This window comes from Mesocricetus auratus, unplaced genomic scaffold (assembly GCF_017639785.1).
Source record: "Mesocricetus auratus isolate SY011 unplaced genomic scaffold, BCM_Maur_2.0 Super-Scaffold_100011, whole genome shotgun sequence".
Classification (NCBI taxonomy): Eukaryota; Metazoa; Chordata; class Mammalia; order Rodentia; family Cricetidae; genus Mesocricetus; species Mesocricetus auratus.
In genome coordinates this window covers 26,561,093-26,585,249 of record NW_024429195.1, presented here as the reverse complement: position 1 = coordinate 26,585,249, position 24,157 = coordinate 26,561,093, and the positions used below count along the sequence as shown (strand labels likewise).

Below are 24,157 nucleotides of genomic sequence, written 5' to 3'. Positions count from 1 at the left end.
TTTGCCTCTGTCTCTTTCTTGATCTTATATGTTGTTGTTTTGAGCTGAAAAGGTTGTGGAAGTGAAGAATACAGTTGACTGGTACAGTAGAAAATGTAAAAAAAAAAATCTCATGAGTGGGTCTGTTTTCTCACCTGTAATGGTACCACAATATGTTTCCCCTTCTCATTCATTTTCTGCCATAATTAAATAAAATACTGAATTTTTTTTTTTTTTTTTTTTTAGGTTTTTATGAGACAGGGTTTCTCTGTATTGTTTTGGAGGCTGTCGGTCCAGCCTGGCCCTGAACTCACAGAGATCTGCCTGCCTCTGCCTCCCGAGTGCTGGGATTAAAGGCGTGCGCCACCACCGCCGGCCTGAATTTTTCTTTGCAATACAATTGCAAAATGCAGAAGTGGAAGGAATATGCAGTGTAGTTAGAAATGGTGTCTGAGTGAAAGGACTTCTATCACTTAATGTTCTTACCTGTGACTTTTGTTTTCTTTTCTACTGTTGTACCAGCGTCTGGTCCAGGGACTCCTGATTCTATTGAAGGGGTGAACCAGCACCTTTCTCCTGAGTCATCGAGGAAAGCATACTGCAGGGCCTGGGATCAACCAAGTCAGTCAGCCTCTTTCACTCATATGCCTCAGTCACCCAGCGTGTTCAATGAGCACATGAGCAACAGTACCATGTCACCAGGGACAGCAGCACAGAGCCTCAAGTCCCCAGCTTCCATAAGATCAAGGAGTGTGTCAGACTCTTCAGTTCCTCGAAGAGGTAACACTGCTCTTTTTGTTACAAGTAGCCCTCCAGTGTGCCTAAGACAAAAGTCTTAATCACTCCCAGGTTTCTATCCCAATTGCTAGAGATGAGTTCTTGAGGTTTTTGTAAGTCAGAGAGAGAGGGAAAGAAAACAGCAACATAAAAACAGTAAGTACCAAACACTTCAAAGTACTGCCTGCAGAAGAGCACTGTGGATGTCTATTTGCTTCATAAAGCGATAGGAAGTAAGGAGTTGCCATATAGTCAGTGTCCTCCATAAAGACAGATGTTTTTAAAAACATTCCAATAATGTTGTGAATGTACCAGAAGAAGGCTCCATTCAAAGAAATGAATCTTTATATCAGTACAGTTGTTCATTATTTAGTCAATGTTTTACCAACTCTTGCATGCTGGTGTTGTCCTTGTACTTGTGCCTAAATATATCAAAGTGAATGATATAGTTCTTTGCATAACCAAGAATGAAGTATAATGAGCAAAGCTAGTACTTGCTTTACACATTGAGTCCATTAGATAAATGCCAGGTACCCAGCCAATGCCTGAATTTCAGAATGGTCCCTACCTTTGAGTCTTCTATTTGACTGAAATGCTTTTGAGTTTTCTCTTTTATAAGAAAATCCTAAGTGATGAAATATCTTTGTAGTATGTCACATACACACCAAAATTCCCCTCATCTCACCTATTTTAGAAGCAATATGATAACTATTAAACATTTGGTCTGGTGCAAGAGGCTCATGTTTACCTTTTGGAGTATAGAAACTAGTGGGTTTTGCTTTGTAATAAGTTTTGATTTGTGTGAATAAATATACCTTTTTTTTTTTTCTGCCTTTAGACTCAATTTCAAAAACATCAACTCCTGTTAACAAATCAAACAAAGCAGCAAGCCAGCAAGGGACTCCGTGGGAGACACTTGTTGTTTTCGCTATCAACCTGAAACAACTAAATGTTCAAATGAATATGAGTAATGTCATGGGAAATACAACGTAAGCTATTTAGATACAAAGAAAATATATTTAATAAAATGTTTACTTTTTCTTATAATGTTATGAAGCAGTGTTAGCCCTTTTAAATGTGGAAATCTTTGAGGCAGCGAATATAGTAGGTAAAATTTTGTAAACTTTGTATTCTGAAAATAGCTTAATTGAGGACACTGTGATATAAACAATATAAAACATATTCCCAAAGGAAACTTATAAGAAAATAGGGTAATTTTCTAGCTAGAAACAATCATTAGTTTTAATATTCAAACATCTACCACATAGTTCTTAGTTAAGTTCTGGGTTGAACTGGCTATAGTGAATGTATACCATTCATTCAAGCACGCAGAAGGCTTAGATAAGAGGATCAGTTGAGTTTCGGTGCTCAAAACCAGCTTCAACAACAAAAAGGAATAAATATTTCATTGTCAAATTGGATCTTCTACTTAATATTCTGATTTAAGTACTGTTTTTAATTCATGACAACTTAACCTAACAACCTTTTTCTTCTTTTTTAGTTGGACAACTAGTGGTTTGAAAAGTCAAGGCCGGCTTTCTGTAGGAAGTAACCGTGATCGAGAGATTAGCATGTCTGTCGGTCTAGGAAGGTCACAGTTAGATTCCAAAGGAGGAGTAGTTGGTGGGACCATCGATGTCAATGCTTTGGAGATGGTTGGTATGTTGAAATTTTACACTAACTTATCCTTAAACATTATATTGGGGGAAAAAGTTTTAGAAAGTTGAATTTGGTAAGTTTTCCTTTTAATATTTCTATGAAAAGTAATTGTTGTTTTTATTTAGCTCATATTTCTGAACATCCAAATCAGCAACCCAGCCACAAAATACAGATTACCATGGGTTCTACTGAATCTCGGGTTGATTACATGGGTTCAAGTATCCTCATGGGTATCTTCAGCAATGCTGATCTTAAGCTTCAGGATGAATGGAAAGTAAACCTATATAACACCCTGGATTCAAGCATAACTGATAAAAGGTATTTACTAGGATACCCCCTTCTGAAAAGTTTATGTGACTGCCCTTAACATTTTTTTAACATTCAGGGATGGGAGGAGTAGTTCATTTTTTTTTCTACAGATTGATTTTATATTGTACAACTAATACAAATGAAAAGGCTGGGCAGAGAGGATAATTATTCTTGTATTATTTATATCTCCTGTGACATTTATAATACAAATTGTGTTTCATACTTTAGTGAGATTTTTGTGCATGGAGATTTGAAGTGGGATATTTTCCAAGTAATGATATCAAGATCAACCACACCAGACCTGATAAAAATAGGAATGAAGCTCCAGGAATTTTTCACACAACAGTTTGATACCAGCAAACGAGCTCTGTCAACCTGGGGACCTGTTCCTTATCTTCCACCCAAGACAATGACTAACAACGTAGAGAAGAATTCACAAGAACAATGTAAGCATTCCTTATCTTCCTCGTATGCATATTCTTAAGTAACACGTTCATATGCCATACTTAAGAACCTGTGGGCTCTCCATCACATCCCCTCAGCACTGACTATGCTCCTGGTAATGACATCAGCTGCCCTTTAGGAAGATATTGCTGTTACCCCTCCACCTGCTGTGTGACAGTATATTTTTCTGAATCGAGGCATGAGCTGAGGAGTGAGAATAACTGAATCTGTCTGTTAACTTTGATATTAGACAGGTTATTATCTTTCACTCAGTAATTCAGAAATTAGCTTGTACTTATTAGAGCAACAACTTTATGCTTTGGTACTTCTCTAGACACAAGAGTTGCAAGTTAATGACTATCCCTGCCTAATGAACCTCACATTCAAATAGGAGAGGGAGACTATAATTAAATGCATAAATGACATGATTTTAGGTAGATAGAAGTCATTGTTTAAAACAAAGCAAGGGGAGGATATAAAGAAGGCTAAGGTGAGAAAATGGCTATTTCAGAAAAGATGATTGGGAAGCCTGAAGTGATATGTTACTAGGAATGAGTCAGTAATTGAAAGAACTGAGATAAAATGTGGGAGAAAGTTCTGGGCGGAGGGCCATGAAGGTGTGAAGCTCCAGTTGTTCCTCACAAAGATGGATTATTTGAGAATCATTGCTGGACCTAATGGCATAGTTCTCTAATCTCAACTACTTGGGAAACTGAGGCAGGAGAATCATAAGTTCAAGACCAGCTTGGACAACTTATTATGAGACCCATCTCAAAATGAAATGGCTACAATGGTCTGGGGATGTAATATTTCTCTAGGCCTTTATATTCCTTATACACAATATTGTTAGCAAGCATATGTAAATTGCAGTGCTGTACAAAGTATATGGTTTACTTTCTTTGGAAAAGTCCTTGTCAAGAGAAGCAGTTACCAGATTTAGAGAATCGTTTAAAAACATACATGCCGGTTAAACACAAAGCATGATCTTTGGTAGCACTTAGATAAGAATGATAAACAGCCAAAAAGGACATTACTGGAATGAGTGGGGTGAAAAAAAACTGAATTCTGTGATCAATTAATATTTCTCAAATATCAATGTGCATCTGTAACACCTGAAAATATATATTTTGACAGTGCTAAGGAATAAACTCAGGCCTTGCACATGCCAAGCAAATTCTTTCAAAAAGCAAATCTGAGCCAGGCAGTGGTGGCACACGCCTTTAGTTCAAGCAGTCAGGAAGCAAAGGCAGGTGATCTCTGTGAGTTCCGGGCCACCCTGGTCTACAAAGCAAGGTCCAGGATAGGCTCCAAAGATACACAGAGAAATCTTGTCTCAAAAAAATGAAAAAGGAAATAAATAAAGCAAATCTGATACAATAGATAGTGTGACTTAAGCTCCCAAATGCTGATGGTGCTGGTCCTATGGCCTCACTTTAATAGAAAGCTCTTAGGAGAAAAACATAAAACCCCTCATTTCTGTTTTTTACCTATGAAGAGTAGTTAGACCTGATTGACAGTTGATTTAGTCATTGTTGTATAGGAATTGTGTAAAATGCCATTGAAACTCTTTGTAAGTCATTCAGCATTACAGATGTTGTACAAGTTGTGAGAGTTATAAACAATAGAAAGTTAATACCTTCCCAAGCTCTGGCCATCCTAATGCAACAACCTTTCACACTGTATATATAACAGTTGCTTAACATCTCCCAATGTCTCCACTCATTTTCTGAGTCACTTAGCTGTAGAATGTGCCCACTCCTGCCTTTTGCCATGCTTAGGATGCTTGAGACAACTTACGACAGATGTTTCTTGGCTCTCTTATAGTGCTTGACGCTGCACACCATCGGCACTGGCCTGGGGTGTTGAAGGTGGTCTCGGGATGCCATATATCCTTATTTCAGATTCCATTACCAGAAGATGGGATGCAGTTTGGAGGATCCATGAGCTTACATGGAAATCACATGACCTTGGCTTGTTTTCATGGTCCAAATTTCCGTTCAAAATCCTGGGCCCTTTTCCATTTAGAAGAACCAAATATCGCCTTTTGGACTGAAGCTCAAAAAATCTGGGAAGATGGTAAACTGACACATTTCCAGCTTTTATTCTTTTCTATCTTCTGACTTGATCATAAATAACTTAGGAACTTTTTCTTTCTTAGATCTTTTTTGGGTGTGTGTGTGTATATGTGTATGTTATGAGTAAAGGCAACCTCATGCCACAGTGTGCTTGTGGAAGTAAGGATAACCAGGAGTATCAGTCCTCACCCTCCACCCTGTTTGAGACTGGCTCATACTTTCAGGGAGCTGATATTAGAGACACAGTTTACACTGGCTCTGGGGGTTCAACTCAAGACCTCATTAGTACTTGCCTAGCAAATGCTTTTCACACTAAGCCATCTCCCTTAACCTCCTTTGTGCTTTTGTTTGTTTACAATTATTTATTTTGAGAGGGACACATTTGTGCTACATATGTAGAAGTCAGAGAACAACTTGAGGAGCTGGATCTTAGGGGTTAAATTCAGGTTGTCAGGCTTGGTAGCAAGCCCTTTTACCCTGAACAATCTTCCCAGCCATTTTGAGTGTTTTTATTGGAGAAATTGGCTCCATTTATTATGCTGTACCTAACAGATCAGGGGGGTGAATTCATTGCCAGTGAATCAGCATCTATAAAGTCTGGACATGTTAAAGCTGTCTGTTACTTAAATTTAGTGCTGCTGTGACTAGGCATAGCATGGTCTGTGGAAATCTCCCTTGTAAAAACATGAAGACAGTGGCAGGTGAGACTGTCAGACAGACTGCATTATAAAACCTGAGGGAAGTGATAGAAGCCTGGAAGGCCACACTCCAGAAATAATGTGGGCAGCACAAGTTTGTCTTGATGGGTTTTTAAAAAGGACACCAAATATTTAAAAAGAATGACTCCTTTGAGCAGTTTCCTGCTTAGTGTTTCCTTTTGTTTGACTTCTTGACAGTGCCTTACTCTTTAGCCCAGGTTTTCCTATACCTCATAATCCCCCTGTCTCTGCTTCCTGAGTACCGGTATTGCAGGTGTGCACCATTTCCTGACCCACTCAGTGGTTTCTTAACAAAATGTTGATGTTCTTTATCTCACTGGGATAAATCCAGTTAACTAAAATAACCATTTGTGGGCTTTCTCATTTATTTAGCCTTCTTACCCTATCTGTATACAGCTTAGCTAATCTATTACTCTGAAGCCACAGGTATTTTCTTATATATAAATACACTTTATCACTTTTAGAAACATTTTTTTCTTGTGCTCTAGGCTCTTGCGATCATTCTACATATATTGTTCAAACACTGGATTTTCATCTGGGTCATAATACCATGGTTACCAAACCATGTGGTGCTCTGGAAAGTCCCATGGCAACAATAACCAAGATAACAAGGCGTCGCCATGAAAACCCACCTCATGGAGTAGCAAGTGTGAAAGAATGGTTCAACTATGTCACTGCCACAAGGAATGAAGGTTATATTTAGCTTTTGTTGGGCTTATTTTGTTTGTTTTTTTCTATTTTGAGCTCTGTCACCTGTTTAGAATATAAGTAGAGGTCAAGTGTTCATGCTTTGATACAATTTTTTATTTCTATTGCTATATAAAATGATTGTTGAATATAAGAATCACCAGTTTGGTGGTACAGCATTTTATAGGCTTACATTTGGTATAATTGGAACCATCCTAAATAAATTGGTTTTAAGTAAATAAAATTAAATTTATTATATTTCATAACATTTGGTAAATATTTTAGAAGTTATTGGGAAAATTTTTATAGTTATTCTAAATATTGAAATTTGGGAAATTTATTATATGGCTGACTAACAGAATGCCAAAAAATGTAAGGTTCCCTTACCTGAAATAAAATTTTAGTAACATTATTCCTGTCAAGTCATAATTTTTTTTGCCGGGGAGGGGGGGGGGAATTTGAGACAAGGTTTCTTTGTGTATCTTTGAAGCCTCTCCTAACACTTGCTTTGTGGACCAGTCTAGCCTCAAACTCGTGGATATTCAAATCATAATTTTTTAAAGAGAGTGCTTTGGATTAATTACTCATCTATTAGACTAGTTCTATGGTAGATTGCCAGGTGGTTCTTTTGTGATTTCTTTGGGTTTGCATGTGCAAATGACTCTTATTAATCCTCTGTTATTTTGGAAAGCTGACTAAATTAAGAAATGTGAAGATTTGAATGTTTTACTTAAAAATGATATTCTTTCTAAATGAAAAAGATTACTTGTCCCATGTGATTTTTGAGTAGCTTTCAGGAAGAGGGCAGACACTTTAGATGGGTAAAATATGTTAAGAATAAAAGAGGGCTTGGCAGTGGTGGCTCACGCCTTTAATCCCAACACTTGGGAGGCAGAGGCAGGTGGATCTCTGTGAGTTTGAGGCCAACCTGCTGGACAGAGCAAGTTCCAGGAAATCCAGGGCTACAAAAATAAACCCTTTCTCATAAAACAAAACAAAAAATTAAAATTGAGGGTGAGAGAAAATTAGAAGTCTGGCTTGTTATTGTTGAAAAGATTCTCTTTTTACCTAAAATGTTCTAGGGAACTCTTTGTGAATCTACATCAATAATCTTCACACCTATAGTGTATATGTTCTGAAAAATAAGGACTTTACATAATTTCAGGGTTAGGATAATATTTAGTGTTCAATTTATGTAAACCATTGGGTTTAACAAAATCCAACTTCAGACATGATTAAAATTGAGAATAATAATCACATTAAAACTGGAGGAACCAAAACTAGTAGGTATTGGGTTTATCCAAAATTCACATTACAAAGTTGTGGTTCTGACAGCAATAATGTATTCGTGCACACTTCTTCTTAAGAATATGATTATTTCAACTTGGAAAGCGATGAGTTTAATATAGTGTCTTTAAAGCCACATTTTGTACAGCTTAGCTAAACCTATTATTCCAAGGCCACAATTATTTATGTGGATCTAAATACAGCTTTAGAAACATTTGAGGTTTTTTAGTTTTTGTTTTTTGTTTTTTTTGTCAATAGGTTCTATGGATAATTACTTATTGGTAAATGCAGTGTGATGACAGTGCCCTTTGGTTTAACTTAACCCTTACTGTTTTATGTGTGTAGAGCTAAACTTACTTCGTAATGTCGATGCTAATAACATGGAGAACAGTACTACTGTGAAGAATTCTAGTTTGTTGAGTGGATTCAGGGGAGGTTCTAGCTACAACCATGAAACAGAGACTATCTTTGCATTGCCAAGGATGCAGCTTGAATTTAAATCAATTCATGTTCAGGAACCACAGGAGCCTTCATTACAAGGTATGTGGAGAAAGACTCTCTAGTCTTAACAGTACTAAGAAAATTATGACAAAACGTTGGACTGTAAATGGAGTTCTTAATTGATCTAAATAAAATCCCAGAGTCATATGTAGAGAAAAATGCTGAGAGATCAGAGAGAAGAAGGAGCAAGTCAAACCCATCTTTACGTCATTAGCTTCCCAGCAGAAAAAGAGCAAGTTCCTGTTTCTTCCCTCTTATATCCTCTTTCTGTCCAGCCATCTCACTTCCTCATTCATAGGTTATCATTAGTCTGTAAATCATGTACATACAGCAATTGCTCATTTCTTTACAATTGCATTTCAAGTGGGTGCATTTACATGAATCATTGTACATGTTCAATGGGAGGAGCCTTATTTCGTATAATTTTTTACTTAAAAGAACTTTATCATTGCAGATGCCAACTTGAAACCCAAGGTGGAATGCAGTGTGGTGACAGAATTTACTGACCACATTTGTGTGACTATGGATGCTGAGCTCATCATGTTTCTCCATGATCTAGTGTCAGCATATCTGAAAGAAAAAGAAAAGGGTGTGTTGCTTATTTTTACTTTCTTCTTTTCAGTTTACAGGAAAAATGGTGTCATTGGATTAGCATGTAGAATGTTTTTGAGGTCTGTGATAGAATGAGTGGAGCGGGTCTTTTCCTCTATGGGCTGCACATATTAAAAAATAATATTACTAATGCTGTGTGACAGATTTCATGAGTATCAGCTAGATACTTTTTAATTTTTTTTTACATTTATTTATTTTGGTTTTGTGAGGGGTTGGGTATATCATGGCACACATGACTGTTAGAGGACAGCTTACCAGAATCAGTTTTCTTTCCACTGTGAGGTTTGTAAAAAATCAAACTCAGGTCATCAGCGTTGGTGGCAAGCACCTTTACCTATAGACCTACAGTGGCATTCATAAGTTATTTCTTTATATTTATAGAGTTTTGGGAGAGTGTTTGTTCATTTGTTTTGTTTTGTTTTTAAATAAGGACTGGAAAGGTGGCTCAGTGGTTAAGAACACTTGCTTTTCTTCTAGAAGGCCTTAGTTTGGATTCTAACACCCATGTCAGGTTGCACACAACAACATATAGCTCCTGCTCCAAGGGATTATACACCTTCTTCTGGCCCCTGCCAGTACACACACACACACACACACACACACACCATATATATATTTATACATGTTTTTTAGAAGTTTCTAAAAATATAAAAGTCTGTAGTTAAGCCTTATAGATGATTTTTGCAAAGTGAGAAATGCACTACAGATTTAAGTAAAAGGATTGAAGAAACAGCTACCTAATAAAGCTGCATTACTTTATGCATAGCATAGAATTAGAGAAAGTAAATTTAGTAAGGAAATAAATCTGTGCAGAAAATATTTTAGTGTTATAAATAAATTACTTAAACCTTATTGGTCCTGTTTTGATTTCATTAGCTAGATAACATTGGTTTTCTTACTGGCACATTGATGTTGACTCATTAAGAAACATACAATGACTCTAATAACCTATATGGAACTGGTTCAATGTATTGTAGTCCTCCATCACTATTGATGAAGTAAGGGTATTTGAAATGTTAAGAAATGTCCTCCAAAAACTGGTCATTTGTTCCAATCAGTATTTATTGCACAACTGTTGAGTATTTTTGAAATATGAAGAAGTTATGGTAGGTTAAATATCAGATGTGTTTATTTTTCCCATAATCCCAAATATCAACCCTCTACAACTGTTTCCTTCTTCCTAGTGTGCCTCTTTTGACAATTTTCTAACAAGATTTTGCTTCCTTTAGTACATGTTCTGCTGTGGTTTGAATCTTTGTTTTTGGTTTTATGAGACAGGGTTTCTCTGTATTGTTTTGGAGACTGTCGGTCCAGCCTGGCCTCGAACTCACAGAGATCCGCCTGCCTCTGCTGGGATTAAAGGCGTGCACCACCACCTCCCGGCTGAACAATTTCTTACATGTTTTACAGCCATTTTAGATTCCTCTATTGATAATTCTCTGTTTAGTTCTGTACCCCATTTTTTAATTTAATTATTTGCTATTTTGATGACTAGCTTCTTGAGTTCTTTGTATATTTTAGAAATCAGCCCTCTGTCAGATGTGGGGTTGGTAAAGGTCTTTTTCCATTCTATGGACTGCCATTTTGTCTTCTTGACTGTCTTTTGCCTTACAGTAATTTCTCAGTTTCAGGAGGTCCCATCTATTGTAGATTTCAGTGTCTGTGCTACTGGCGTTATGTTCAGAAAGTGATCTCCTGTGACAGTTCGTTCAAGGGTACCCCTCAGTGTATCTGGATTTATGTTGAGGTCTTTGATCCATTTGGACTTAAGTTTTGTGCATGGCAATAGACATCGAGCTATCTGCAGTCTTCTACATGCCAGCATCCAGTTATGCCAGCACCATTTGTTGAAGATGCTTTCTTTTTTCCATTTTATAATTTTAGCTTTTTTGTCAAAAATCAGGTGTTCATAGGTATATGGGTTAGTATCAGGGTTTTCAATTCAATTCCATTGGTCTATGTGTCTATTTTTGTGCCAGTACCAAGCTGTTTTCAATACTATAGCTCTATAATAGAGCTTGAAGTCAGGAATGGTGATGCCTCCAGAAGTTCCTTTATTGTACAGGGTTGTTTTGGCTATCCTGGGTTTTTTGTTTTTCCCATATAAAGTTGAGTATTGTCCTTTCAAGGTCTGTGAAGAATTGTGTTGGGATTTTGATGGGGATTGTGTTGAATCTGTAGATTGCTTTTGGTAAAATTGGCATTTTTACTATGTCAATCCTGCCTATCCAAGAGCATGGGAGATCTTTCCATTTTCTGATAGCTTCTTTAATTTCTTTTTTTAATGACTCAAAGTTCTTGTCATATAGGTCTTTCACCTGTTTGGTTAGAGTTACCCCAAGATATTTTATGATTTTTTTTGTTTGTTTTTTTTTTGGTATTGTAAAGGATGATGTTTCTCTGATTTCTTTCTCAGTCCCTTTATTGTCTATATATAGTAGGGCTACTGAGTTTTTGAGTTGATCTTGTATCCTGCCACTTTGCTGAAGGTATTTATCAGCTGTAGGAGTTCCCTGGTAGAATTCTTTGGGTCACTTATGTAGACTATCAAATCTTCTACAAATAGTGAAAGTTTTACTTCTTCCTTTCCAATTTGTATCCCCTTGATCTCCTTTTGTTGTCTTATTGCTCTAAGTATTGAAGAAATACGGAGAGATTGGGCAACCTTGTCTTTTTCCTGATTCTAGAGCAATTGCATTGAGTTTCTCTCCATTTAGCTTGATGTTGGCTGTCGGTTTGCTATATATTGCCTTTATTGTGTTTAGGTATGTTCCTGTTATCCCTGATCTCTCCAAGATCTTTATCATGAATGGATGTTGAATTTTGTTGAAGTCTTTTTCAGCATTTAGTGAGATGATCATGTGGTTTTTCTTTTTCAGTTTGTTTATGTGATGGATTACACTGATGGATTTTTGTGTGTTAAACCATTCCTGCATCTCTGGAATGAAGCCTATTTTATAATGGTGGATGATTTTTCTGATGTGTTCTTGGATTCAATTTGCCAGTATTTTATTGAATATTTTTATATCAATATTCATGAGGGATATCGGTCTGTAGTTCTCTATCTTATTTGTGCCTTTGTGTGGCTTGGGTACCAAGGTAATTGTAGCCTGGTAAAAAGAGTTTGGCAATGATCCTTCTGCTTCTATTGTGTGGAACAACTTAAGGAGTATTGGTATTAGCTCTTTGAATTTCTGATAAATTTCTGCACTGAAACCATCGGCCCTGGGTTTTTTTGTTTGTTTGGTTTTGTTTTTTGGATAGGAGACTTTTGATGACTGCTTCTATTTCATTAGATCTGTTTAAATTGCTGATCTGTTCTTGATTTAATTTTGGTAAGTGATATCTATCCAGAAAATTGTTTATTTCCTTTAGATTTTCAAATTTTCTGGAGTACAGGTTTTCAAAGTATGGCCTGATGATTCTCTGGATTTCCTCAGTGTCCATTGTTATGTCCCCCTTTTCATTTCTGATTTTGTAAATTTGCATGTTCTCTCTCTGCCTTTTGGTTAGGTTGGATAAAGGTTTGTCTATCTTGTTGATTTTCTCCAAGAACCAACTCTTTGTCTCATTGATTCTTTGTATTGTTTTCTTTGTTCCTACTTTATTGATTTCAGCCCTCAATTTGATTATTTCCTGGCATCTACTACTCTGGGATGAGTTTGCTTTTTATTCTAGAGCTTTCAAGTGTTCTGTTAATTCTCTTGTGTGGCTCTTCTCCTGTTTCTTCATGTGGGCACTTAGTGCTATGAACTTTGCACTTAGCACTGCTTTCAGAGTGTCCCATAGGTTTGGGTATGTTGTGTCTTCATTTTCATTGAAACCTTTGATTTCTTTCTTTATTTCTTCCTTTACCCAGGTGTGATGCAATTGAGCATTGTTCAATTTCCATGAGTTTGTAGGGTTTCTGCAGTTTGTGTTGTTGCTTAATTCTAATTTTATGCCATGCTGGTTTGGTAAGATACAGGGGGTCATTCCATTTTTTTTTTTGTATCTGTTAAGGTTTGCTTTATTGTCAAGTATGTGGTCGATTTTAGAGAAGGTTCCATGTGACTCTGAGAAGATATGTTCTTTTGTGTTTCGATGGAATATTCTATAGATGTCTGTTAAACCCAATTGAATAATAACTTCTGTTAGTTCCTTTGTTTTTTTGTTAAGTTTGTGTCTTGTAGTCCTGTCCAGTGGTAAAAGTGTCCAGTGGTGAGAGTGGGGTGTTGAAGTTTCCCACTAAAAGTGTGTGGGGTTTAATATGTGATTTGAGTTGTAGTAATGTTTCTTTTACAAATATGGGTGCCTTTGTATTTGGTGCAGAGATGTTCAGAACTGAGACTTCATCTTGATGGATTTTTCATGTGATGATTGTGAAATGACCTTCATCTCTTTTGATTAATTATAGTTTGAAGTCTATTTTGTTACATATGAGGATAGCTATTACCAGTTTGCTTCTTAGGTAGCATCTGTCTTTGACATTGAGGTGTGTTTCTTGTATGCAGCAGAAGGATGGATTCTGTCTTCATATCCATTCTGTTAGCCTGTGTATTTTTATAGGTGAGTTAAGACCATTGATATTGAGGGATATTAATGACCTTTGATTGTTGATTCTTGTTTGTTTTGGATTTGTTTTTGATGGTGGTATTGTGTGTGATTTTTTTCCCCCTTTTTCTGGCGTTTTGTAAAGTGGGATTATCTATTGCCTATGTTTTTGTTAGTGTAGTTAACTTCCTTGGGTTGGAGTTTAACTTAACTGGATTTTTGCATATGTATTATGTAAATCTGATTTTATCATGGAATATCTTGTTTTCTCCATCTATAGTGATTGAGAGTTTTACTGGGTATAGTAGTCTGTGCTGGCATCTGTTGTCTCTTAGTGTTTGAAGAACATCTATCCTGGATCTTCTGGCTTTCTTCTGGCTTTCAGAGTTTCCATGAAGAAGTCAGGTATAATTCTGATAGGTCTGCCTCTATAAGTTACTTGACCTTTTTCCTTTGCTACTCTTAATATTCTTTCTTTATTCTGTATGTTCATAGGCATGTCATTCAGGTTGGGAAAGTTTTCTTCTATGATTTTGTTGAATATGTTTTCTGCACCTTTGAGTTGGGCTTCTTCACCTTCTTGTATACCTGTTATTCTTATGTTTGGTCTTTTCACAGTGTCCCATATTTCCTGGATATTTTGTGTTAGGGATTTGTTGGATTTAAGATTTTCTTTGGTTAATGAATCTGTTTCCTCTAGTTTATCATCAACGCCTGAGATTCTCTCTTTCATCTCTTGTGTTCTGTTGGTTATGCTTGCATCTGTAGTTCGTGATCATTTACCCAGCTTTTCTATTTCCAGCATTCCCTCAGTGTGTGTTTTCTTTATTGTCCCTATTTCAGTTTTCAGGTCTTGAACTGTTTGAATTGTTTCCTTCATCTGTTTGATTGTTTTTTCTTGGCTTTCCTTTCATTCTTTAAGAGATATGTTGATTTCTTGCATTTTGCGATTTATTTTTTTTCTTCCATTCTATAAGGGATTTTCTCATATCCTCTTTGAGAGCTGCTATCATTTTCATGAAGTTGTTTTTAAGGTCATTCTCTTCTGCTTCCTCTGCATTGGGATACTCAGGTCTTGTTGGTGTAGAATCCCTAAACTCTGGTGGTGTCGTATATGTCTTTCTGTTGTTGAATGTGTTTTTATACTGTTGTTGTTCCATCTCTTCTTCCAGTGGGTACAGGTGGGGTCTCTCCCTGTCCTGGTAGGTGTGGGTTCAAGAGTCAATCCTCTCTTCTCTCCCAGAGGGTGCAGGGGCAAAACAGGAGCGGTGGCCAATACTGAATGCTTTGTTCTGCCTCCAGGTCCCTCTGGGGGATTCGTGGTAGGAAGGGTTTGGTCAGGGAACTCGAGGGTAAAGTGGACTGGAGGAGCCCCCGGCACTCACCTCTCTCCTGGGCCCAGTTCAATGTGTGATTCTTATTATATGTAGCTTAGAAAAAATAACTTGTTCCGGGCATAGTTACCCTGCTCTGTGCAAACCAACACTCAAGCTCCATTTCCAGTCTGCTCATGTGTGAAAGCCTGTACTCATTCTCTTAGATGTTATATAAAACATTTAACATTTCATAAAATATTATATTGGTCTTAGTCTACCTCTAATGAAAAAAATCTCTTAATTTAAACTGTTTTAGTCAGGTGTGGCAACATAGGGTTATAATCACAGCGATTTAAGAGGATTGCAAGTTCCAAGCCAACCTAGGCAACTTAGTGAGAGTCTCTTTCAGGAAAGAAAAAAAAAAAAAAAACTACAGGTGTTGAGCACTTGTATGGCATCCAGTAGGCCTAGATTTAATCCCCAGTACTGCATAAATGGTTGTAAGACATTTGAATGGGAAAAGAAAAAGTGTTGCCTGTGTGGATTTAGTTATAAAGATGGTGTAATAGCCACTTAAGTATAGCTTATTATTACAGAATTAGGCCAAAATAAGCATAAATGTCTCTGAGAAAGTTTTTACTATCATGTAAAACTAGAGTTTCGAGAACATGGAGGTAAATTCCAACAAGTACAGCAGAACTTGTGTATATTTATGGTAGCCAACTTTAAAAAGACTTGTCTTTTATAAGGCATACTTGAGTACCATGAAGAAAATATTTTATACAAAAAGCTGCTTATTGACACTGTTTTCATAACTATACAACAATTAACATACAAAAAGTACTGATCACACACTTTAAATGAAGTTTTTGATATTTAAGTAACAGTTCAACCAAACTTTTAAAAGTCATCAAGTTATAATCTTTCTTCTCATGCTCAGCATATTGTAAGAAAGTATTTTACTATAGAATTAATAACCCCTGGCCTTTTTTTTTAATTTTTATTTTGAGACAAGGTCTTACTAGTCAGCTGGGGTTAGTGTGACTAACATACCCAACTTCTAGTTATTGTTTAGGAATCCACCTCTGTTGATTACAATGCCCTGAACCTGCTGTCACATATATGAACTCAACAGTTTGTCACAGTGGCAACCTTGCTTTTCTCAGAAATACTAAAAATTGATGTATTCTCTTAGCTTATTTTAAAATACCTTTTAACAGGTGTAATTAAATGAGGCTTGGCATGGTAATAGTTAAAATGATAGATCCAGTAGTGTTTCTTAAAATGTTTTAAAATTTATAAGGTCTGGTTTTATAATTTTTTTCCCATTGTAGCCATCTTTCCACCTCGGATTCTATCTACTCGACCAGGACAAAAAAGTTCAATTATTATGCATGATGATAATTCCTCTGACAGAGATAGAGAAGATAGCATCACCTACACCACTGTGGACTGGAGAGACTTTATGTGCAACACATGGCATCTGGAGCCTACTCTTAGGTAAGAAGTGAGTGTGCAAACCTCAGCTTGTCCAAAATTACTGTACTGACCAAATGCTTGACAAGAAGCTGAAGGGAGGGTTTATTTTAGCTCCTAGTTTAAGAGGGGATACAGTCAGTCCATCCTGGGCACAACATGAGGCAACTGATCACAGTGTATCCATAATCAGAACCAGAGAAGAGGCAGGAGATGGGGCCAAGCTATTACACCTAGTAACCCACACTTCCTACAGGCTCCACAGCCTTCAACAGTGCCACCATCTGGGTACCAAGCCCATGGAGGACATAGTTTATGTTCAAACCACAATACCTACTCCATCCCCAATAGACTCATAGCCATCCCATAATGAAAAATGCATTCTTTCACCTTCAAAAGTGTTCATAGCTCCAACCCTATTTAATAATCCTAAGTCTCTTTTGAAATTTAAGGCAGTCTCTTAACTGTGAATCATTGTACAATCAAAAAACAAGTTAATACTTCCAGTATATAATGGCACAGAGTAAACCTTCCCTATTACATATGGAGGAATGGGGTATAGCAAGGAAAGATTGTGCTAAAGCAGTACTGAAACACAGCAGGGCAAAAACCAAGCCTCCAAAGGTCTTCAGTTGGCTGCATTCTTCCAGCTCTACCTCCTGCAATTCATATACCCTCTCTCTTGGGCCAGTTCTTCATGCCTGTAGCTTTTCTCAGGAGACCTCCCATGATCCTGGCATCTCCATCATCCTGGGCTTTCCTCTCCTACATGCACTTCACATTCATAGCTTCATGCATTAAGCTCTTGGTGCTTCTTTGCAGACTCTGTTACTGCTGTATGTTATCTGGCTTCAGTGGCCTCAGGAACCCTGGCACAAACCTGATTCCCCATCCTTGCTTCATTTTTTTGCCTATAAAACCAATACCATGTAAACAATGCTGCCAAATTCTGCTGCTAGCTGAAAATGTAGTCTGCCCCCGTTGGACAGGTGATGGGGAATGTTCTTCCTTGTATATGTTTCTCTTATAGGTTAATGAATAAAAACATTGATTGGCCAGACAGGAACAGTCATCATGTTGCAGGCAAAGGAATTGCAGGTTTGGCATTCCCCAATAAGATAAGACCATGTGGAAATACATGGACTAATAGTTGTGGGTTAATAATTAAGACAGAACTAGCCAATAAGAAACCCAAGACAATGACCAACAGCTTTATAACTAATAGAGTATCTGTGTGTTTTTGCGGGGGGGGGGGGCAGAGAAGAGAGCGATTTCCTGTTTGTCCCTGTTTATATTCTGATTCCGCCCAGCTATGTCACTTCCTGTCTGGCCAGTCAGCCAATCACTGTTTTATTCATTAACCAATAAGAGAAATATATACACAGAAGAACATTCTCCATCAGACAGGAATCAACCTTTATGTGCTTGTCCTTGGAGAAACATGCTAGGCAGTTTTCTCTCATTAGGGAACCCCTTTGGCAACATTCTCAGTTGAAGCTCTCTCCTTATTAATGAATTTGCATTTTCACAAGTTGGAACTTCTGATGGGTAAGGTCTTGCCAGAGCACCTGTCCAATTGCTCCAATGCAGACTACAAAAGAGTTTCTTTTGGTGTTAATCTCTTTTAACAGACACTTTCTTAGCACTAGGCTTCTATACAATTTTAAACTTGTTGCTCTATCAAACTGCAGATTTTTCTTCTCCATTTGTTGCTTACTCTTACTATACACCTGGTGAGAGTAACCTGAATGATATTCTTCTATAATACTTCTTCCATGAAACAGATTAGTTCATTGCTTTATAATTCTGCCCCACTCAAGTTCTCAGAACATAGACAGAATGTAGCCAAATTCTTGGTAAGACTAGCAAGAATAGCCTCTAGCCCAGTTCCCAACAGTCATCCCCCTCAAGAGCTAGACCTTCACTGTCCTCCCGTTTTGGGGGGTGTCCTCAACTTCTACACTTTTATTCATTAAACTCTGTAGCATTGAAGGGCTTTTTTAGCCCAAAGTTCCAAATTCTTCCACATCCTCTAGTAAACCAGTTCTAAAGGCCCAAGAACCACATGGTAAAGAGTATCACAACAGCAACCCCATTCATGGTACTGATTTTATGTACTGGTCATGTTACTCGTTGCTGTGGCCATACTCAACAAGCAGCAACTTAAGTAGGAAAGGGAAGACCATCTCACTTCCTGTCTCCACCTCCCTAGTCCTAGAATTAAAGGCATGCACCACCGTTGCATAGCCTCTATGATTAGCTAGTTGCAAGCTCTACCCGCTGATCTTCAGACACACTTTATTTGTACAAACAGGGTATCACCACAAGAGTCAGAACAAGAACTCAAACATTGAGGATCCTGGAGGCAGGACTTGGTGCAGAAGCCATGGAGGGGAGCTGCTTACTCGCTTGCTTCCCATGGCTTGCTTAGCCACCTTCTTATAGGACCAAAGACCTGTAGTGGCAGGGATGGCGCTGCCCACTATAGGTTAGGCCCTTCACTAATCACTAATTGAGAAAATGCCTTACATCTGAATCTCAAGGAGGCATTTCCTCAGTTGAGGCTCCTTCCTCTCTGATGACTCTAGCTTCCTCTCTGATAACACACAAAACCACCCAGTACAGTAATCATAACATCATTAATAAGGAGCCATCAGAGTTACCCACTGGATATGTTATGACAGTTGCATAGTATCACAGTGTCTTTTTGTATGCTAAACTATAAAACTGTCTACAATGCTAAATTTAAGGCTAGCCGACAATAGTTTCTTTTAGTGGGTCACATTTTTCCACAGTCATGGCATAACCAACTATCAAATCTTCAAATCATATCAAATCTTCAAAAGCATTTTCTAATTTTAATTACAATGGTTATTATAATTAGTGGTACCTGCTTTGTATGCTGTTTGATTAACATCCTTTCTATTGTTTCTCATCTACTTTATTATTCAAATTGTAATTTTCCAAATCCTTGAATGGTATCCAAAAATGGGCTCCAGCCAATATTCTGCAATATGGTGTATTTATTTAAATTATTATTCAGACATATTTGTATCATAAAATAACTCCAAACAACAGAATTTTATCTTGTACAGCTATGGCTTGTTGGTAATATATATCCAATAACATTTGCCATAACCAAATCAACAGAACACTTCATTATGAGAAATCTTAACATTGCTATTGGGTCAATGTGAGTAAAGTATTTGGAAGATATATTTTAGATTTGTAAATCTAAATTATAATGGATTAAGTGCTTTAAAGTGTATTTAGGCTATAAATGAAGTTTCAAGTGAATACAAAAAGTCATTTGTTGTTGATTGTTCTCTTATCCTTTTGGCTCTTTGTTCTTTGCTCTTTTGGGGGGTCGACAGCAAGCTCTCAAATAAATTGCACAAGAAGGCGTATTATTTCCTATAAATACCCAGCCTTAGCTTGTCTTATTTCTAGCCAGATTTCCTCAACTTAAATTATCCCATCTACTTTTTGTCTCTGGGCTTTTTCCTTTTCTTCTGTATATCTTGCTTTCCTTCTCCAAGGCTGGCTGGGTGGCGGGGTGGCGGGGTGGCTGGGTGGCTGGGTGGTTGACCCATAGTATCTTCCTCTCCTTGTTCTCTTGCTCCTTCCCTCTTCTCCTGTTCATTTTCTCTGCCTGCCAGCCCCTTCTATCCATTCTCCTGTCTTGGTATTGGCAATTCAGCTCTTTATTAGACCAATTAGACAGGCATGGTAACACAGCTTCACAGAATTAAACAAATGTAATACACCTTAAAATAATATTCTGCAACATTTGCTATATTCCATTTTCAGCAAACTCATGACTAAACACTGAATAATGTAGAGTGCCAAAGAATATTGTTACCAGCTTTGGCTCTAAGCTTGGCTTTACCTCTGAGTAGTTCAATAATTAAGCCCAAAGACCTTCCTTCTCTTCCTTCTTTAATTTCTTCATGTAATTTTTTTAAATGGCAATGCCTACCTGTGTACACACCTAGTCACAGGAACAGACCAAAATTAGTAACATCCCCCCCCCCAAAAAAGTCAGGAAGTACTTTACACACCACTCACTTCCTCTGTTAACTTGCTAGTCAAGTTAAATCTTCAGTATAGACTGAAATTCCAAGAAGTAAGTCACCAGTAGTAGCCTATCCTCCACATGAAAGAAAATGTCAAGATCAAGGAGAAAATGGTCTCCTTTCAAACATGTTCAGCACATAGCACTGAATAAATCTTAGCTTTTGCTTTATTACACAGCTTATGAAATCTTTTAAACAGTTGTCATTTAAAATATTTAAGATGACCTTGTAACAGTCCTGAATAAATTAAACACACTGGAATTCCATCAATATTATTGCTGTATGAAGTGTATCAGAGACTAATCATTACCAATAAATTGTTTTCAGAAAACAATTACAGTGAATCTAAGACTTTTAGACTCATGTATTCAGATACACTGCTGAAGTGCTTTCCCAGACTATATTAAGGAAGTGCAGGAATATTCATGGACCTACATCATACACCTTGACAATGACTATTTCTAATTACTCTTTTAGATTAATTTCTTGGACTGGAAGAAAGATTGATCCAGTAGGTGTTGATTATATTCTTCAAAAATTGGGCTTTCACCATGCCAGGACTACTATACCCAAATGGCTTCAGAGAGGAGTGATGGACCCACTGGACAAGGTGCTGTCCGTTCTCATCAAAAAACTTGGCACTGCACTACAGGATGAAAAGGAAAAGAAAGGAAAAGACAAAGAAGAACACTAGACTAGTAGCTTGATCTGTGAAAAACCTGATTGTATCCGTTAAGTTTTATTACACTGGATTTTTTTTTCAGTATAACTTTAAATATTACTTTAAAATAATTCTAATTTTGTGGCCATCATTGTAACAGTTTGTAAATTAATCTGTTTATTCTAGTTCTACCATTCTGTATACAGTAAAGTATTGCATGAAAATGTAAATTTTGTGGAAGACCACATTAAAATATATGCATAAAATTTATGATTGTTTTATGTGCAATATGATTACTGCATTTAAAATATTTAAAGAGTAACTGTGAATTTTTTGTTATTGGCCATAACTTTTAGAAAAAATCTTGTTGATAATGTGATTGGGGGTGTTTAATTTTTTATGTAGACTTGTATAAATACCTATTTGTATATAATTTGAGTAATTGTGATGATTGTATACCACAAAAATATTGTTTGTAACTATTGTAATAAAGTCACAATAATGGCTTTAGTCCATAGTTAGTTGTTTCATATCTTTTTCTCATTTACTAGTGTGTTAATATGTATATGCTCATTCTGTTTCACAGTTACCACGTTTTTATACATAGTACTTGTAAATAATTTAAATGCACAAAAATACTTAGTGAAAATAGTTAGAGAAAAGGTCACCAAGTGGTTTCAGAACTGTTAGGTGTTCTTTTCCGATGGTGAGTACAAAGTTGTTCGTTTTTATCCTTACACTCTATTTAATCCTTTTGTGCATGTATAACCCTTTATGCTTATGAAGCCATAAGGTATAAATGTTATATATGGTATAAATGTACACTTGTGAGAAACACGAGTACATGTGTAGGCATACTAAAAAGAATTTAATAGAATCTAAAATAATACTCAGTCATCAGTGTACCTGAATAAATAAATAAATATTCAAAAGTAGGTGTATTGTTAATAACTCAGATTGGAAATTTGGTCAAACCAGGACAGTCTAAAGGTTAGGCATATAGCAGAACTGAAGAAACTAAAGGCAGAAAACACCTTAAGGAAACTTCTTGTAGACCTCTGCATGGAGGTGAGTGTTAATAATAAAACAAAACTCTCCAGAAAAGCCACATGCTCAGTCACAGGACTGTGTCCAGTAAAGAGAGAGTAAGGGGAAGCTACCTGATGACATCAGGTCTTTATCCTTTTGCCATATCACTGTGTAACTAGCTTGGCAGAAATGAAGATATTCAGAGAGTGACAATTAATGCTCCTCAATTTGTATATCTCACTATTGAAAAGATGGGCCTTAGGGAATTGGAATTTCTCCAGAAAAATGTCATGTTGGGAGAAAGCCTAAAGCCTGAGCCAGATAGAAAGGAAACTTTTCTCCTAGAAATGTTTTCAACTTGACCGATCACCTTGCAGGTAGGTAGAGCAAAAGCAATAATGGGTCCAGGACTATTTAACCTCACTTCAGGACCCAGAAGATGCAGTTAGGGTGTCATTGTATCTTTGTCCCTCTTCCCTCTGTGACTACATTGGATAAAAATCTCCTTTCCTTTCACTGTTGATTTGGATCTTTTAATTGACTTATCAAGGACAGGTAACCAAACATGGCTTGTTAGGACAGTCTGTGACACTAAGTCCAGTTAATAGTCACTCATATGTCAACTTCTGATTCCTCTCTAGCTCCCCTAACAACTGGTCACCAGATGTATCTGTGAAATTCATTTCATTAATCAAACTTACCAGAGAAGCAAGTTAAGTGCCTATTTTGGTTATAAAGGCTAAGAGAATACCAGAAAGTTAATTACTAAACAAAAGGAAAAAAATAAAGAATGGAATCTACCTCTGTCTCTAGGTGGATATGACATTCTGATATGCTCCAAAGATCAGAACATAACATACTATTGTCTCATCCCAAGACCTCAACCTCTACTTGTAGAGAACTATAGGTAATTAATGACTGCTGGATAAAAGAGTCTCAGTCTCTTCCAGGGATGAGCCCCACCCCCTTTGATGGGCAATCCAATCTCAAACAGTCAGCCCTATACACATATATGTGCAACACTTAAGCACACATATATCTGAGCAAGGCTAAATGACCTCAGCAAGTTGTATTTATAATGTGCATGTGTATATATACGTAACTAATAATAAGAGGCATGGATTTTAAAAGGAATGCAGGAGGAGTTGGAGGGAAGTGAGAGAAGTGGCAAATTATGTAAATACAAGCCGGGCGGTGGTGGTGCACGCCTTTAATCCCAGCACTCAGGAGGCAGAGGCAGGCGGATCTCTGTGAGTTCGAGGCTGGGCTGGACCGACAGCCTCGAAAACAATACAGAGAAACCCTGTCTCGTAAAAACCCAAAAAAATATATATATATATATGTAAATACAACATTCATATATGAAACCCTGGAAAAAAAGTTTTTAAAGTTACTTCAGCTTTGCCTATCACCTCTCCAAGAAACCATCCCTGAATCCTGATTCACCTGAATTTATGGAAAGGAGATAGGAGGAATAATTATCTAATGAGATAATATACCTCCCCCAAAACTGCTACTGTATAGTTGCTTTCAGAGCTGACTCTATGTAGCTCTGCTAATTCTTCCTGCTTTCAGAGTTACTCAAGGAGTATAAGTTTCCTTTTTCTTGTTTTTCTTTTCAATATTGATCAACATGCTTTCTTGGACAGTGGACTTTCTCACTTTTCTGAAGCTAAGTGTTCTTCCCTTTCTCACACAGCTGCTGTTTGCCGTGTGTGCTGACCTCCATTATCTGTTGCTTTTCTTTAAACTACTAAAATTGTTCCCAGAGTGTGGTGGGGAAATTACACTAGTCAGAGGTTCATGATGGCAAAACTCACAAGGCTATGTACTTCCTGCCTTTATCCAATCATGAGCAAGCATATATCCTGACATGCTTCCTGCATACCTCCCACCTACATGTGATAAAGCATATTCTATACAATTGAGGCTGCCAACCTCATTTTTACAGAACTGAAAACACCAGGCTTGTTATCTCTTACACAAACAGCCCCCAGCATTCAAGGAAGTTATCTGT

At 37.1% G+C, this 24,157-nt stretch overlaps 1 protein-coding gene across 10 annotated transcripts in view; it reads left to right on the top strand.

The window, feature by feature from the left end:
• Kiaa1109 (KIAA1109 ortholog) overlaps positions 1–21,628 on the top strand; it is a 176,273-nt gene extending 154,645 nt beyond the window's left edge. For all 10 annotated transcript variants that reach the window (XM_040754477.1, XM_040754482.1, XM_040754479.1 and 7 more), the window contains 11 exons: positions 502–759; positions 1,595–1,745; positions 2,258–2,415; positions 2,541–2,733; positions 2,953–3,170; positions 4,993–5,244; positions 6,451–6,654; positions 8,282–8,476; positions 8,892–9,026; positions 16,233–16,398; positions 20,928–21,628. In XM_040754477.1, the coding sequence (XP_040610411.1) occupies positions 502–759; positions 1,595–1,745; positions 2,258–2,415; positions 2,541–2,733; positions 2,953–3,170; positions 4,993–5,244; positions 6,451–6,654; positions 8,282–8,476; positions 8,892–9,026; positions 16,233–16,398; positions 20,928–21,144 (2,147 nt within the window). In that variant the 3' untranslated portion in view covers positions 21,145–21,628. The remainder of the gene's footprint in view (positions 1–501; positions 760–1,594; positions 1,746–2,257; positions 2,416–2,540; positions 2,734–2,952; positions 3,171–4,992; positions 5,245–6,450; positions 6,655–8,281; positions 8,477–8,891; positions 9,027–16,232; positions 16,399–20,927) is intronic.
• Positions 21,629–24,157: the final 2,529 nt, after the last annotated feature.